The sequence below is a fragment of the Micropterus salmoides genome, unplaced genomic scaffold (assembly GCF_014851395.1).
Source record: "Micropterus salmoides isolate LMB-PRFRI ecotype aquatic unplaced genomic scaffold, ASM1485139v1 Ms_hic_scaffold_3886, whole genome shotgun sequence".
In the NCBI taxonomy this organism is placed as follows: domain Eukaryota; kingdom Metazoa; phylum Chordata; class Actinopteri; order Centrarchiformes; family Centrarchidae; genus Micropterus; species Micropterus salmoides.
The window spans coordinates 23,237-41,482 of record NW_024043246.1 but is presented as its reverse complement, the minus strand read 5'-3'; the positions used below and the strand labels follow the sequence as shown (position 1 = coordinate 41,482).

Here is an 18,246-nt window from a genome sequence, read left to right as displayed (position 1 = left end):
ACAAGCTCTGTAAGATTTGGGCCAAACAAAATTGTTGAATCATCCGCAAAAAAGAATCAAATTTAAAACATCCGACACTTTACAAATACGTTTATATATAACAAAAATAACTTGGGGCCCAAACAGAGCCTTGTGGAATGCCACAATTAATTCTCTGAAAGCAGGACGCAACTCTATTGTGAAAACCTACATTAAATCATTATTATGAGGTTATTACCACATTAATGTCTCCATATTGCCATTTTCATCCAAACAATTGCACTGATACAACCATTTAATTGTTAGGTTACACTACTGTTACCAAAATATTACTATAATATTACTATAAGTTTTTCATTGTTGCTATCTTTTAATGTGTTTCCTCATTACCACCCTTTGTTTTGGCCTTACCCGTGGTACACTGTTACATCGTTTCAAAGTATCAAACTATTACCATGTATTACTGAGCTGTAATGTAAAGTGCTACCAGAACACATCATTATATCAACATATTCTTTATCTCAACACATCATCATTTTTCCTGAGTCATGCGTTGACCCTACCTCGCACTTTAGCCACCATCCTTTTTCTTTTGGATCGTCTGTCCTTTTCCCATCTGTCTGTGTTACAACTGATGGCATTTGGCTTAAATAGCCAGCGTACTCCAGTATACCCACTGAAGCATGCCAATGGCACCAGGAGTACTGTCCTCTCAGCCTGGATCAATGCCAGGCATACCAGCCCCTGATCCGCCACTAGTGAACATGAAACTCCCCAGTGGAGTGAGAAATCAGATGCTCTGACATCACAAATGTATAGTCCTAAGGGTGAGTTTTCTGTATCATTTCCATGCAGAAGTCATCTGTTAATTGTTCTAATACAATTACAAGACTCTGGGATTCCACATTTCAAAGCCAGCTGCTACTTTGGATCATTTGTAAGAATTGGCAGCTGTGAATTCTTGTAATGTAATGAGAGCAACGAGGCAGGAGATATGCTATTTCCCTTAAGTGTGAGAGTCAGTTAGACATGTCTGTCACAGTGATTTATTCAATTATAGCTGTGATATGGCGACCGTTAGATATGCCGGTTGGCTGCCGTCCACACTTTTAAAGCAGTAAAGTCAGTCAGACTGTCCAAAGCTGTACAACTAAATCTGTCCATCTATTCTCAACTGTCAGCAGCAGTTCATCCCTCACTTCTGTCTGTTAAGACTGCTAGGCACCACACTTACTAAGCCCTTTAGATTGTCCCAGTTACTGTCGGCCACAAAGGAAATATTTTACTTTGAATGACTTTCCTGACAGGTTTGGATTCATGAATAGTTTGTAATGCAAGGATGCATAAACTCTTCATTTCCCCTGTGCTGACTCACCCACAATGCATTAAAACTCAAACATTGCACTCAAAAAGTGTGCTATTGTTCCCACTATTTTGATTTTGATTGACCTTATGGTTCACCAGTTACCTTTCCATTTGCAGGCCATTTTATCATTTACAGCACAATGCAAAATGTTGACCACATGCACACCTTTAATAATGTCAGCCTAAATCACATCCTTAACAATTTAATCGTCATCTCTAAATATTCTTTCCCCTAACAAATTCTGTTTCCCTGTTGATCATGATGCGCAGAAGCCAGTCCATCTGGCCCAGCAGGTATAGTGAACTCTATGAGGGGAAACTCCAGCCATGTGGCTGCCAGCCAACCACAATCCAACACCATATCCAAACATCACTGCATCCAGCAATAAATCATCTGTTATATAGTATGTCTCTTCACATTTCACAACAGTCAGTTGCTCAGCACTTCTATTTTAAAGTGCCCCACTGGAATGTAGACCTATTTACCTCAAAAGCATGGCAGGTGCCAGTAAAAATACAGCTGAAGATAAGGTGGGGGAACATTCCTGTATAGTGTATGATTAGTTACTACTGGTGTGAAGGAGAATTTCACTACTGTTGATTTTGATCCAGTGCTTTGATGCACCATGTGATAACAGCAGCAGCTGGATGCACAATATGTCATGTGACAACTTCTGAACACAATATGATATCTGACCTGCTTTACAAAAATAAAAAATAACATTGGTGTTTGACTGCATTAATCTCAAATGGTTAAAATCGCTTTTGTCAAGGGGACAGTCGTAGTCGACAGGTAGTTTATTTATCATTATACAACACAAGGTGGTAAAACGAACTAATGTTTGTAGTCCCTTTATGCTACACACACATAACATATGTATATTTTGTGAAATGTATATTAAAATATGGTAACATGTAAAACAGTAAAACAATATATACAGTTATTTATATACAATATACATTTGTACATAAATGCATACCCATTCAACATCATGCAGTGCGTTTCTTGAATTTGCATGTTGGGTGAATGAAAAAGGCAACAATAAGATGAAAATGTGGTTTTCATCTACATTCCTGACATTTGGGAAACAGTGTCCATCTTGACTGTGTTTGAGCACCAAGCATCATCGATGTAAACAGTGCTTGATCCGGTATGTTGATACGAAGGTCTTGGTTTTAGCGGGCATGTTTTTACTACTTTTAGTAACTTAGCTTGTTTCTTATTTCACCGTTTTACTTATACTTCATCCTACATCATAAGTATCACTCACTTATTGAATTTGCCTCCTTCAGTTCTCTTCCCACTCACAGACCTAACGTCTCTGCCGCAAACACGTCAGCGTTTCCCGCTTCTTCTGCCGTTTTTCCATTACCAGAACTAGCTCAACTCGCCTTGACTCAACTCAGTTTGGCCGTCCTCCGTTTTCCATTGCAGATAGTACCCAGAGATAGCACCCCTCAATCTAGATGGTCGTCATAGCGATGGCACACACAACTGCCGCGACGTAATGTTCAATGCGACACACACAAACAGCTGTCTCTTGATATAAGTTAAAACGTTTCAACATTACTCAGAATGTAAAGACAGATAAGACGGAGGTGATACGAAAAAAGTACCCGGTAGCAGGTACAAGTACAACTTTTACAAAATGGAAAACCAAAAAAAGACGATTAGAGGCGAGCTGGTACCGTGCAGTGGAAAAGGTGCTTTACCCTCTCTCTCTCCCTGTTTGTCCGCTTCGGTAACTTTCTCCATCAGTAGTAGGCTAGGCTATTTAAAGTCACCAAAAAGAAACAGAACTTGTCTTCTTTTCCTCCAGTGATTCCGTTCACAGCAGCAGCTGAGCTGAATGTTGTGAGGACGTATTGATGACATAGCCTATCAAAACAAAACCAACGTGGTAGCTAACGAATGACATCTGACTGGTGTGTTACCTGGTCCGCTCTTATATAAATTTATTAATTAAATATCCACAGTGTCGCGAATTGTAACGTAATCACTGTGTTTCTCTGATAAATGCAACAGTGTGTCGCCTAACCTGCACGGCCCGCCGAAGTAAAGTGTATGTGTGGGAAACACTGAATGAACCGTGCTTTTCTTTTTGCAAGCCAGGTCTTTAACAGTGTCGACCAGCACTGTGTCTCCCTCCATGTTGCTGAGAGTTTGTGAGTAGACGACTGCGTGCAGACGCAGAGGGAGGTGTGGGGCTGCACGGTGGGGGAGAGAGAAGAGCAAACGCTGGCAGGACTTTACGGAAATTAACTCAACATCAAACTATATTGATATAAACGGTATTATGTCATATCTCTTACAAAATTATCGGTATACATTATACATTATTATTACATTATTATACATTATCGGTATACATTATATACCGAAATACCACCCAGCCCTAGCGTCCACTGTGTCGACTTTTACCGGCCGAGCAGGCTAACTTCCGGTTTAGCGCTCCGCTAAACGTGCGGCTGGTGTAGCCTTTTCAAATGTTATCGACTGAATGGATCACATTCTGATAGTGAAACGAGTCATTTCGCTCAGGTTGCGACGGCCAAATATATTGATCCACCGTGTTACAGCCGCCGTTTTGGCCGCTAGCAAATGTTACTTCAAAGCACGGGGTACTTCCGGTCGGCTCGGAGGCGTTGCGAGGCCAACAGCCGACCAATCACAGAGCTTACGGTCCACGTCGACTCGACGTGTAGTTACATTTTTGAGGAGGTGCACGTCCGGCGACGACATAACCTCTGCTCCGTAACCTACACCATCACCTACGCCGTTGATTTGACGCAAAAGTATAAATTACACCTAAGTCCAAGCTGGGCCAACATGGCTGCTATCCCTGCTCTCTTTCCTGTCCTCTGAGTGGTCACAGCACCTGTTGTCGTGCCTGGTATGGGGATCTGCCTGGGTGGATTCTAAGGTCCGCTGCTCTTTAATCCAAAAACCCTGTCCTTTTTTTCCAATGACTGTATTTCTGATGAAAAACAAAAGGGTAGCAAACCTTGTTTGAGGATAGAGGAGAGGGAGTTTGCTCTAGGAGCGTCTCAGTTAAGGGACCTGCCTTGAATCCAGACTACGTGAAGGAGGTTGCTCTGGAGGAGATAAGCAGACAAAAACAACATGTTCAAGTGTCTTAGAAACAGAAGAAGGATTTACAGAGGATGTGCAGTTTTAAATGCATCTGCTTAAGGCTGGGTGTATACACTTGTTCAGTCACTACATGCCTGCCTATTCAGTTAACAAGTAAACTCCATGTACCCCAACTCTCTCCATCTCAAATAATTATGGCACAGCTGATTGTGTGTAGTGTGCACCTTTCTTCAGGGAATCCAGGTAAATCCTTGATGTGCTCCCAGTAAATAGGGCAACCTTATCCTGACACTATCATCTTCCCGCTGGCTGACTCCAACATCAAATATATTTTATTTGAAGGTTTTAATTCCAGCAAAGTCTGGTCCATCTCTCTTCTAACCCAACCAAAAGGACCAATGATAAATTATTTCTGATATTTTACATACATCTCATGGATTATACTGCTTGTGAGCACTGAGATTTGGAAAACTATTAATTAGTTTTATCTTATTTTATCTCCCTTAGTTGTAAAATGCACAGAAATGATAAATGACACACCTATATGTGTTGTCCCTCTGAATATGTCTATAAATATGGCACATCCTGTTAAAGAGTGTAGTATTTCCCATCTTCAGTAAACATTGCATGAACCCTTGTGGCTCTCAATACCTCCTGAGGTTGTGACCTCTCGTCACCCTGTGGACCCCCTGTTAGTGACACCCTGGTTTACTTGCTGCTAGTAATACTACACTGGACAGTGCTACATTCTTCATCTCAGTATGCACCCCCCCCCCCCCAACCAACAAGAACATCAATAATACAGCTTCTCGAGTTCCCAAACCACCACCACACATATCATGCAAGGCCAACACTATGGGCTGTCTATCTATCACCACCCATGTGAAGTGTGGAGTCAAGTCACATGTTGTGGTCCCTGTGGAAGAAACACATAAGGGTGATGGGAAGAAGACAGGGATGGAGGAGGAGAGGAGGAAAGGACAGAGGAGGAAAGGACAGAAGACAACAAGCCATGAAGAGGGGGGGGGGGAGAATGGTAAGGGGAGGAGAAGGAGGCAGGGAAGTGATGGAGGGGCAAACAAAGAAAAAGAAGGGAAAAGGGACAAAGTAGGGGATGTTGAAAGAAGGGATGAGTCATTTTAAGTAATAAAAGTCTAGAACAAGATTCTTACACAGATTTTTAAAAATAAATATCAAACAATATGATATCAAATACAGTTTGATAACAGTAAAATATGTCAAATACAGTTTAACACTTGACATTTCATAAGATGGACAAGAGATTGATTTTCTTGAATTTTCATATTATATCAAAGAATATGCTAATGACTCAAAGCCAAAGCTGACAACTACAGAAAATCCACACATTTAACTGACTATATGACATACAAACACCCCGCCCCCACACACATACACACACAAACACACACTCATTTGTCACACTAGTGTACCATATACACACTGTGTTTGCATCAAATTAAAGAGCGTGTTAATTAAAATGTTCAAGAAACTAACTGCTCACTCTGTTTCTTTTCCAGGGCAGCCATTAATGCCTTTGCTGCTCTGCTGTGCACAAGTAAGTTTTTCATGACCTCATCCATCATTCACCAGCATGGTCTCATCACCATCATCATCATTACTGCACAACATTGTCAGTGTGCCTCTTCTTCGGGGGCACACTGACAATACTTGTGATTCTTGGGCCATTTTCTAGTTTAATTATGTAATTCTCTTATTCCATGGATAAGTGCTGATGGTGGGATAGCGTGGCATCTCACTTATTTATAATATACTGTGAAAGGACTACAGTGGACTTAAATAGGAAAATACATTTCCTCTAGATTGGGAATGTCATTAGTTCTGCAAGTATTTGGTCATAAACCAAAGCATCAAACACATTTTTCTGATTGCTTAAAATATTTGAAACTATTGGCTATTTTTGTAAAACACACTAATCACACTATACACACTAATCAAAGAACCTTACACCAAAAAAAGCACATATCTGGCAAAAGCAAACAATTCTTGCAAAACTCTTTAAACTCTTCTAAAACTAGTGTTTTTGCATCATTACGGTAGGGGAGGCCGGGTATGGTTGTAACTTGGGGAGAGCTGTAACAAAACCAATTCCATCAATTACAGATAAGATTGGAGTCAGTATTTACCTACTTCCTCCCTGATCAGGCATGGCTGTAGGCTGTAGAGGCACATTCAGAATATATACAGGAAAAAAACTTGATTTTCAGGTAAAAAAGTAATTTTTTTGACCAAGACTATTGCAGATAAAATTGTTTGATTTATTAGATTATATAGATCTTAGGCAAGACACAATGCATTTTCCCCTGCTGTTTATAACCACTACAGCTAGCCGAACAATGGCTGACCGGTGTGGGGTGGGTTGTAATATAACAATAATCATAATATAATTATTAGTCCTGTAGGTGACCTTTTTAGGGGGTTAAGGGGGTTAAGTGACTTACTCAGGGACACATTGGTAGATGTCACAGTGGGAATCAAACCCAGGTCTCCCACACCAAATGCATGTGTCTTATCCACTTTGCGATTGCCACCCCACTTCTTTTAAAAGTGTTGCAACCCATCCTCTCCAGGGTTACCAGCATTAATTTGTCAGAACTGTGACCAGTACTCCTCCTTCATATGTTGTTCACATGTCGGCATCACATCTCTTCACTACTCAGTCTCTGCTGGTAGAGAGGGCAGAAAAGAGTACCGGCAGCTTTTGAAAAGTGCCGGCATGCAAGAAAAAGTCCTGGTACGCAAAACAGTAAAATGTGGAAGTGCCGGTACCGACCGACTTCACGCACTGACTGTGACTCTGATTAAGAATGTAGACACACTGACACACACACACACACACACAAGCGACACACACAAGCGAGTTTATCATACTGTTACAGATAGAGAGAAAACATTGTTTTATTTTACTGTACCTGATTTTGAAGCACATCAAATGGTGTGGCATCGATTTTTGCATGTTTTGTCTTAAAACTTAGCCCAGCATGTGTTACAACCTACCCCGGTAGTCATGAGGTCTGTGATGTTCTTGTAGAGGATTCAATTGGGGCCATTTGGAGTAAACACATGTGTTCCAACCACACCCCTCTCCCCTACACACAAATGTCTTTGAATGAGTACGAGCAGCAGCTGATACGCACTGACAGTATAAATAAAAAACACTTTTCTGTGTGCAGGGCAGAGTAGTTTGCAATAGTTGAAAAGTTTTGTCATTTATGCAATACAGTAAAACTCACACACGCCCAAATTTGTAGAGTATGAATGTGTATTCCTCAGTTTTTGTACACAATCTGAATTTATTTTGAAACTCTGTACAGCTGCTTCGTCCAAAGCAGGGAGACTCACTGTGATGAAGTTATTTGGAGTAACCATATTTACAAAGTGGGTTTGTGCTCTTAGCTGAACAGTACTCTACAGTCTCTGACCGGAAGTCCAATTATTTTGGAACAGACTTTATAGTGCATATTACTGAACCAGTACCAGTATTGTTTCAGCAGTACAGTTTTGCTAGAAGTGTGTTACTGAATTGCAAACTGAGTGTAAAAAATCATGTGCATTTAGTTGGCACACTTTCCACGGTTCCTCACTTGTTGAGATGTATCTGTCTGGGCCGGAGCGGTGGACAGACTTTTCCATTTCTGTTGAGCGTGAGTGGCAGATGTAGAGTTTTGATTTGTTTTCTGCCCCTGTTTTTTGGATTTCTCTCTGTTTTCTCCATCTGTACTATATGTGCATGATTACAGTAGGTAACTGTAAAACTTCTAGCGAGTGTTGGCCGGGGGTTGAGTGGTTTGGCCAGGTGTTTTTTGGGAGGTTTTTGATTGTGGAAAAGCCACCTCCGTCCGTCCGGCAGGCAGTAAGGATAGTCCAACTGGATAGTAACATTAGTGTGGAGGAGGTTCTGTTGGTGAGCAGGTAGGACACAAAAACCTTTCTTTTTCATCAAGAATGAACAAAGCAGCATATAGACTCCGGCCTGCACAAGGACTGCTGTATAACTGCGACCTGTCCTGGTTTGAGAGCTGGGCGATTAGGCTATGATAAACAGCCTTTCCTCTTACAACCAGAGGACATGGACTTTAGTGGACTAACACTTTTTTACAGCTCTGTACTGTAGGCATGGCATATTTTTAAGTTCCCACATGCTATAAACGAGATCACAGGCATGGTTTTGTTTAAGGAAGTTTTTTTTATTATCATAAAGACACTGCTGTCTGCGAGTTAATCTCAGATAGGCTGGCTGCACCAAACTGGGCCATCTGATGAAGATGAGGGCCACACCGGTGGACACCATGATCACCTCTATCCGGCTGATCAACCGAACCCTAATAGTAAACACAGAAAACCATACTGTGTGACCAGTGGAGTGAGGAGTGTGAGTACATTTTCCCCTCCCTGTCTATCACCCCAGCTGTGTGGGAGTGGCAGGAAGCAGGAGGTCAGCTGCTATCTTTTACAAACCCCCACCTGGAGAAGTTCCAGGCTGCAGGGGGAACAAGCTGTCGACCAAATCTGCATTGAGGTTTGAACCTGCGCTCTTTGGCAGAGGTGACGGAGGCCAGGTGGACTGAGTTTTTTTGCCCAGACGTTTCCGTGAAAGGTGGTCCCTGTACAAGCTGCCCATTGACAAGAGGACGGCCGACCTCCAGTGGAGGGTTGGACGTGGGGAAATAGCTACAAACAGGTACAGAGCAGAGAGCTGGGGGAGGAGTGTATGTTCTGCTCTCAGATTGAGACCCTGGTTATTTGTTCAGTGTCCCCGGCTGTCGCACTGGTTGAATTTGTTTACTTTAGGCCTGAAATACGGTGCTAAGAAGATTCTATACAAATTGGTGAACTTTTTATCTGGTTCTGACAAGTTGAACTTCTGGCTGATGTGTAGGACCGGGCCCAGACTCCCGGCTGTGCGGAGGGCACTTCTGATTGTAAACATCTGATCAGAGAAACACCTTTCTGTGTTTGGTTAACAGTTTTTGTTGTATTTTAGGAATACGTAAAACTTACTACTACTTTAGAAAAATGTTTTTTTGTGATTCTGAGACAGTGATCTGTTTTTTCCTTGCAATGGTCCAATAAAAGGACCTCTTCTCTTCTCTTGACTTGTTATGTAGAACTGATGTGTTGTAATGCATTAATCTTTCCTGTGGGGGTCACTTTTGCACTTTGTTTCCAGTCCTGTGGCTGAGCGCCTCTGTTATTCTTTTTCACACACATACTCATTCAGTGTGTGAGACATTCTGAATAAAGGAAATGTTTTTTTTTTCTTCTAGACTATACATGAACACACCACATTCTGTTTTTAATCCCATTTTCTACGACATCTTGAGGATTTCAACAGAGTTACTGGAGGTTATGTGAACACTTCCAAGTTGTGTCTTTTAAAGGACAGCTTTTCCCATGTGCCTGGAATGTAAGCACTGGTCTGCAGTTTTTGTATATTGTATTGTTACTGTCAAAAAATCAAGACCCAAGAACCAATAATGTGCATCTCTGAATTCTTTCCAACTTGCCTACTTGTCTGTGGCCCTCACCTTTGTCCCTTGGTCTCTACTGAAGACACCAACACCTTACACATTTTGTAGTTTCATTAGAAAAAGGCTCAGTAATTTTCTAAAACAGCTGGTCACTATAGTTTTTCTCAAACATTACTCAAATAGGGACAAATATTGCATTTGACTATTTTCAGCAGGAGATAATTTGACATGTGCTCCAGTGAGTAGTTGGGGCAGCCTGGGTTTCATTTTGATCAGTGGTACACACAAAACTAGACCTGAAAGAGGCTTTCGCCACTTCAGACACAAAAGTTGTGATCTATAAAAACAAACTTTACGGGTGAACCTGTGCACCTGTAAGTAAACCACAAACACAAACTGGAGCCTGGGGAACTTGGCCATGCGCATGGTGAAGTGCGAGGAATCCTTATAGATATATTGATGCCTGATCACATCACTTATAGATACACTTTATCAGAAATATTCAATCATCAGAGTTATGTGCACCTTTCAACTACTAAAGATAGAAGCTAACTAAAAATTCAAATCAGATATTTCATCAGCCTGTGGATAGCGGATACAGGCAGCAGAGAGGGCTGGACTGTAGCTTGTGACACTTGTGGTGAAACGCTAAGATGATGCCAGGACGTGCCAGGTGGCAGGATTCAGGAAAGTATGGCTTGCCTTTCTGAATCACTGAGTCCTTTTCACCTCACTCACATTAACCAGGCAAACCGATGAAATGATCATCATCCGTGTCTCCCTTTATTCTCTGACACTTTGCCATACACCCTAGTTTCTCAGCTCATCAACATCACAACACTATGAACTGTTCCCTGCGACAATGTCTGTGAGAGCCCTCATGCATTTGAATTATAAAGGGACCATTGCCTACAGGTGTGCATACACACGGTTTAATAAATCAGATTGTTTTTGGCTTTTATGTGCACATACACTTTAGTAAGGATCCTACACATTATTTATAAATGAGACTCCAGAACATTGTGTGCTGATTGAGTCAAAACAAACTTCAGAGTGGGTGTTCATGGTAATGAAGGAACATGTCACCCAGTGAAATAGTGTTGTAATGGAGCTCTATGGCACAGAGGAATACAATCTATCTGGCTTTGGATACACACAATAGTTGTTAGCAGGATATGTTTATTTTGTCACTCAGAAAATATTGTTATTGCAAGACAAATCCTTTAAACACAGTCCTTAATTGATTATATCCAGTCAGAGTGCTTGATGCATTCACATCTCCCCTAAAAATTCTATTCAGTTGATATATGTGAGAGTAAAAATGGGCCTGGCACTGGATCTAAGTCAGCAGCAGCAGAGGAAATGCTGATAAACCCAGATCAAACAGTGATGCTTCCTTCTTCTTTCTTTCTGTCTAAACTTTTTTTCTGTTCTTGTTGTGTACGCTGTTTTTATTTCTAATGCTCTTGTCTGAACTAGTGGACACATTTTGTTTGGTGACAGTTTAGAGAGTCACAACTCAAGAGGCAGCGAGAGATTTGGAGGCCTCTGAGCTTTTTCATGATTTATGCAATGTTGTGCTGCACTCCATGTCAATGTGCCAATTTGCACAGAACATCAAGGGGACCACGTTCGCTCATAAACTAGAACATCGAAATGAGCCTGCTCTCAGTGGTTCGCTTTGATCTATAATGAAATGTTGTGAGTGAGCATAAAGGCAGCAATTACGCTAATATGAAGTCATATCTGGAGATATGAAGTATTTTTCTTCCTGGCAACCAATATTTTGAATGCATTTTCCCTCCTGATGCCAGGACTCGGGGAGCGTATTTAATCTAACACTTAGTCTGTGTTTGACATCTCACCCACTATTATGCAGTGTTTGTCTTTGCTTTCCAGGACCAAATGAAAACCTTTGAACAATAGCTAAGCATTCTGATTACCCTCCCATCAGCTTTTAACACATTTATGAATTAAAGATGTATGAAGCAGTGTTTACACTTGTTTTATTCTTATTTGGATGTGTTCAAATTTAAAATGATTTTAACATACTGTAATCACTAATTCCTTAAATATTTGAGCACAACATTTTTCTTTTCTGAAGTTATTATTAAGCATTATCTAAAAAATTAGTAGATAATGCTTAATAATAACCTTGGACTCCTGGTGGTTTTGGGAGTCAGATAAGCGCATAATCTTTTACTACTTCCTATGTTACAACTTTTAGACAATTAAAATGTGCCTGTTCTGAATTCCTGGTTGATTCATGTTTAGTGCTATACATGTTATAAGTGCTGATGAATTCTTCACTTTTTCTACAGCTCCATCATTACAGCAAATGTGTCTTTCTGTGAGAGTGTGTGTGTGTGTACTGTATGTTAGTAAATGGGCATGCATATTTTCCCAGTGATTAAAAAGTCGCACTGGTAGGAAGATCTTCCTCTATATCCATAAAAGCATGACTAAGCTTGCATAGACATAAGTAGGGATGGGGATTATAATTTTTATTGATATTGATACCCTTATTGAGACTGCTTAATGATCGATTCTTTATCATCGATACTTTACTATTATTTCGTGACGGTTATTTGGTAAGACCAACAGGCATGAGGTAGGCCTGCACGGTATGAGGAAAACATTCAATGTGCGATGATACTGTTACAGTATATATTGAAATGACATGATATAAAATTTAATTTCTAGAGCAGCGACATTAATGTTTACAACAGCAAAGTCACTATATATAAACTCAATATGTGACATCACAACAGTGAGTGACATTTAGAAAGAATAAAAACTCAGACATTAGTCTGTATCAGACCTTCCTCCTCCTTTCTACATGTTTGCCTTACAGACAGCTGTAGTGATAAAGTATTGTCTTTTTACTCACAAAGGTTTTATTGCACAAGCGTAGCTGTCGGCAACTTGAGTAGTTTGGAGCCATAGACTGTATATAAGAAGTGGACGTAGTCATCGTGAGACAACCCGTTGGTTTGTGGACTGCTGTTTTGAAGCCCCAAGTTTGGCCTGTTTGATACTGCGTTTCAGTGCCATCATTAGAAACATTAGTTTTCCTATCCATTGCGTTTCAAGCTAAATCAGATTTTACAGATCCACTAGTCTCGATAGCAGTATTGATAAGCTTGGACCTTATTAATTTTTGGGTTTTGAGAAATGTTGCACTTCCTGGGTTTTTATTTTGACCCAGGTGTCGTCCACATCCCTGTCCCAGTGGCTCGGTGCTGTTCCTCTGAAGGAGGGCTTTTCCCTCCACTTCTTCCATGTAGATGTTTGCCACAATCGGGGATACGGGTGAGCCCATGGCACAGACATGCTTCTGTCTGTAGAATCCTCCGTTGTTCTGGAAATAGGTGGTGTTTAGACAGAGGTTGAGAAATTTACAGATCTGGTCAGGGCTGAGGCTGGTTCTGCTTTCCAGGGTGTTGTCTTGTAGCAGACATTTCCGTACGGATTCTACTGCCTCCATGGTGGGGATGCAGGTGAACAAAGAGGTCACATCATAGGACACAAAGGTTTTATCTGGGTCCAGTTTCAGTCCTCGGACTTTGTTTACAAAGTCAATGGTTTTGGATGTGGTGGGATGTGAAGCCAACCAAAGGGGCTAAGATGGTAGATATGTGTTTGGCAATGTTGTACGTGACTGAGTTAATGGTGCTGAAAATAGGCCTGAGTGAGGCTCCTTCTTTGTGTATCTTGGGTAGTCTATATATGCAGAAGACAGCAACACTACAGAGGATGAGCATGAGTTTGCTCACAGTTTTTGATAACATCTGACCAAAAGCACAAGGTCATTCAGAAATCCACAGTGGAGTTGTATATGGAGTAGGAATGGATGTTGAATAAATTGTCAGTTGATGAGTGGGGCTGAAGTCAATTATAGCCAATCAAATCAACTCCTATTCTCCCTTTACAAGCAGGGAACTAAACATCCTGATGAGCTGAGAGTCATGACAGCTTCTTTCAAAGGGAATAGAAACACAAATCTCTACAGATGTTCTGTTACTGTATATTGTTGTGTAATGTGACCCAGGGTCAGAAAACACAACACAACCATGATGTGTAAGATTTTCATGATTATTGAAGATTATCAGTATCTTAGTGTAGGCCAGGACAATAAATAAATAAAATATCTGACTTGATTTCTTTGTGGACAGGCTATGGGACCAGCTGACCTTCTCTCAGCTAACACTTGACATAACTTTCTGGATCCCACTTATCAAAACAAGGCTCAACCAAAGAAATGTACATCAGTGCTGAGACCTTGTTGATTTGTAGGCCATAGTGATGTTCATTTCAGAGAATCCTCTTTCACAGTTAGCACTACTAGCAGCTGGTGATTTTACTGAATGTTGCACTTTCCAACAGCCCATCAGTCACAGGGTTTTAACAGGCATCAAAATGAATTATGAAATATTAGAATAATGACAATTATTGATTAATAATAGAATTTAACTTGTTAAATTCACTTCAGGGCACCACTCTTAAAGAGGAAAAAATTGATCAGAGGTGTGTGTGTGTGATCTATCTTGGATAACAGTACCAAGTTAAAAGGACTTTGCACACAAAGACTCTCTGTCTTTGTGGAGTACAACATTGCTAACATTAATTTAATGGTGGCTGAGAATTACAGTTACACTAATAACCTCACGTTACAACTTATGTACATTGTTTGATTTTTTTTTTGCTCAGTCCAAATTCAGTCCAGTCTGCCATTACTGAAGTGGATTTCAACAAAAGAAGGATCAAAGAGAGGAAGATACTGATGTCATTTCCTCCCTCCCTGTGTTTGTCTGTGTCTCTCCCTCACAGAGGCTAACGTTTGCTCGGTGGTATCTAAGGGTTACATCTCTGGCCTCTTGCAGCTTTACGAGGATTGGCACAGCAAGGATACTCAACATGTTGCCATAGCAATCTGCCATGCCCTGCTGCACTGCCTCCATAAGGTCACCCACAGTACTGCAGGCAGACAGGCTTTCATATCCCACGGAGGCACTAGACTGCTGTATGAAACTACACAGGTAAAGTTAAAAGTATCCCCTTTCTTATCTGTTTTGTCATCCGCATTAATTTTTATTTTAGTTTTTTCTCTCCAACAATATGGCGGTACCATGACACACTCGTGTGTGATCAGCGAGGTGAACTAGTTTGAATATGGGATCTTTCCCCTGACCATTTACTCACTACCGGCTGGCTAAAACTCTTAACAATGTCTAGAACACATTTTCGTCTGTTACAGAATGTTAATGTTAGTTACTCACACTTACAAAACTACCGTGAGAGACTGAAGTTCATGAAAAAAAACTACTGAACATGGCGACGCTCGTCAGAGCAGTTAGCTACAAAACAAAGCACTTTACACACATCTTGAAATCCTCTTACAACATTTTATACAGCATTCACATTACATACTGATCCAAGCTAAATACAGAAAAAAAAGTTTTACTGTACCTGTGGATTAACAGGGAGAGGACCAAAGTTAGCGTCTTGCTCAAGCCAGAGCTCGTTTATTTCTAAGCTGCAGCCTCCCTGCTTGATCCACAGCGGTACCAGAGCTCCATCTACTGAAGAGTAAGTGCATTACCTTTATGTTGTGACTTAGTGTTTTAGGATAGATCAATTATAACAAAAAAATGGGGGGTGTCTGTTTACATAAAACTAAACATGTAGCATTTCCAACCTACTACATTTGCACTGTGCAGTACACTAAGGAATGAAAAATGTGTGTAAATGAGCAAAAGTATACATTTGTTATTTCTTTTGTGTTCATCATGTGAAAAGGTTTCTGAGGGGGAGAACCACAAGCAACATTACTAATAACCAGTTTTTGTAGTATTGTTTTGAATTTATCTCACCAGTGTGTCAGACTGTGTAGTGTGTGTGTGTGTGTGTGTGTGTGTGCACTTACCAACCTATCTAACAGTGGACCTCGACGTCGTTACACACCCACTAAGAGGGGACTAAAAAGTGAACAGGGGACATTTTTTAGGTCCCCTGTTGGACATGCTTTAAATCATGCTAAAATCATGTCTAAAACCATCTGGTAAATTTTTTAAACTATTGTCAAGAGGGGACCTGCAGGTGTGTGAGTGTTTAAGTCCATACTCAGCAGTGCCTCTAGTGGATCAAGCAAAGATTTTAACGACTCATTCACACACGTCGTTCTTAACACTCCCCTATAGAGTGAATGGCTTGCAGCCCCAGGGAGTCTATCAGACTGTAGAGGGGCTATTATACAAGCTACTCAGTAAAGAAAGCTGTCTCTTGAAACACAATTTCTTAATTTTTTCTAACAAAATATACAGGCTGAGTTTTAGTCGATGTCTTGTGTTTTAAGATCAACATGTATTAAAATACAGGGCTACACTGAAGGCCTGGAGAGTAAAATGAATTTTAGATTCTAAAAACCGGAACAAAAATAGAAAAACAACCAGGGTAGAATTAGAAATAAAATGGTCAGTATAAAGATACTTTCTTTACGGTTTTAATTAATTATAAAAAGAATGTATTAATTAATAAAAAAATATTTGACATTTGACATCTAGAGCTTTAAACTTGTTCTGTCCCAAAATACTAACCTGGCCAGCTTTCACAAGCACTGGACATAAATACTTTTTTTTTTCATTATATTTGTGTGCTTAGTCTACACTTACAGATATGCATTTGAATTACAGAAAAAGGGACCACACTTGTACTGTGTGGAACGACAGGAGTCCACTGTTCTCTTGTACATGATGACACAAGTTCCCTCTTAGATAGCATGGAGCGATAATCACACTCCAACTTGTGTGAAAATAATAAATAAGCAAATTTAATCATACTTTTGAGACAAAATAAACTAACTAAATAGTCTCTTTATTTTCTATACATTCTTTTAAAACAAAATATAAAGGCTGAGGTTTAGTGGATGTCTTGTGTTTTAAGATCAACATGTATTAAAATAAAGGGCTACACTGAAGGCCTGGAGAGTAAAATGGATTTTAGATTCCAAAAAAAGGAACAAAAATAGAAAAACAACCAGAGTTGAATTATAAATTAAATGATTAGAGGTAAGATACTTTCTATTCAGTTTTAATTAATTGTTAAAAAGTATTTCACATCAGACTTTGACTACAGCTTTAAACTTGTTCAGTCCTAAAACACCAAACTGACCAGTTTTCACAACCACTGAATGTCAATACATTTTGTCATCATATCTATGTGCTTAGTCTACACTTGAAATGCATTTTATTTATTGATTTGAATTACAGAAAAAGGGACCACACTTGTACTGTGTGGAACGACAGGAGTCCACTGTTCTCTTGTACATGATGACACAAGTTCCCTCTTAGATAGCATGGAGCGATAATCACACTCCAACTTGTGTGAAAATAATAAATAAGCAAATTTAATCATACTTTTGAGACAAAATAAACTAACTAAATAGTCTCTTTATTTTCTATACATTCTTTTAAAACAAAATATAAAGGCTGAGGTTTAGTGGATGTCTTGTGTTTTAAGATCAACATGTATCAAAATAAAGGGCTACACTGAAGGCCTGGAGAGTAAAATGAATTGTAGATTCCAAAAAAAAGGAACAAAAATAGAAAAACAACCAGAGTTGAATTATGAATTAAATGATTAGAGGTAAGATACTTTCTATTCAGTTTTAATTAATTGTTAAAAAGTATTTCACATCAGACTTTGACTACAGCTTTAAACTTGTTCAGTCCTAAAACACCAAACTGACCAGTTTTCACAACCACTGAATGTCAATACATTTTGTCATCATATCTATGTGCGTAGTCTACACTTGAAATGCATTTCATTTATTGATTTGAATTACAGAAAAAGGGACCACACTTGTACTGTGTGGAACGACAGGAGTCCACTGTTCTCTTGTACATGATGACACAAGTTCCCTCTTAGATAGCATGGAGCGATAATCACACTCCAACTTGTGTGAAAATAATAAATAAGCAAATTTAATCATACTTTTGAGACAAAATAAACTAACTAAATAGTCTCTTTATTTTCTATACATTCTTTTAAAACAAAATATAAAGGCTGAGGTTTAGTGGATGTCTTGTGTTTTAAGATCAACATGTATCAAAATAAAGGGCTACACTGAAGGCCTGGAGAGTAAAATGAATTGTAGATTCCAAAAAAAAGGAACAAAAATAGAAAAACAACCAGAGTTGAATTATGAATTAAATGATTAGAGGTAAGATACTTTCTATTCAGTTTTAATTAATTGTTAAAAAGTATTTCACATCAGACTTTGACTACAGCTTTAAACTT

General features: G+C 39.7%; 1 protein-coding gene across 1 annotated transcript in view; it reads left to right on the top strand.

Moving 5' to 3' along the window:
- Positions 1 to 5,976: 5,976 nt before the first annotated feature.
- LOC119885051 (cytosolic carboxypeptidase 4-like) overlaps positions 5,977 to 18,246 on the top strand; it is a gene marked incomplete at both ends in the record, with an annotated part of 31,684 nt that continues 19,414 nt past the window's right edge. The window contains 2 exons of the mRNA XM_038695303.1: positions 5,977 to 6,014; positions 14,779 to 14,987. Of these exons, the coding sequence (XP_038551231.1) occupies positions 5,977 to 6,014; positions 14,779 to 14,987 (247 nt within the window). The remainder of the gene's footprint in view (positions 6,015 to 14,778; positions 14,988 to 18,246) is intronic.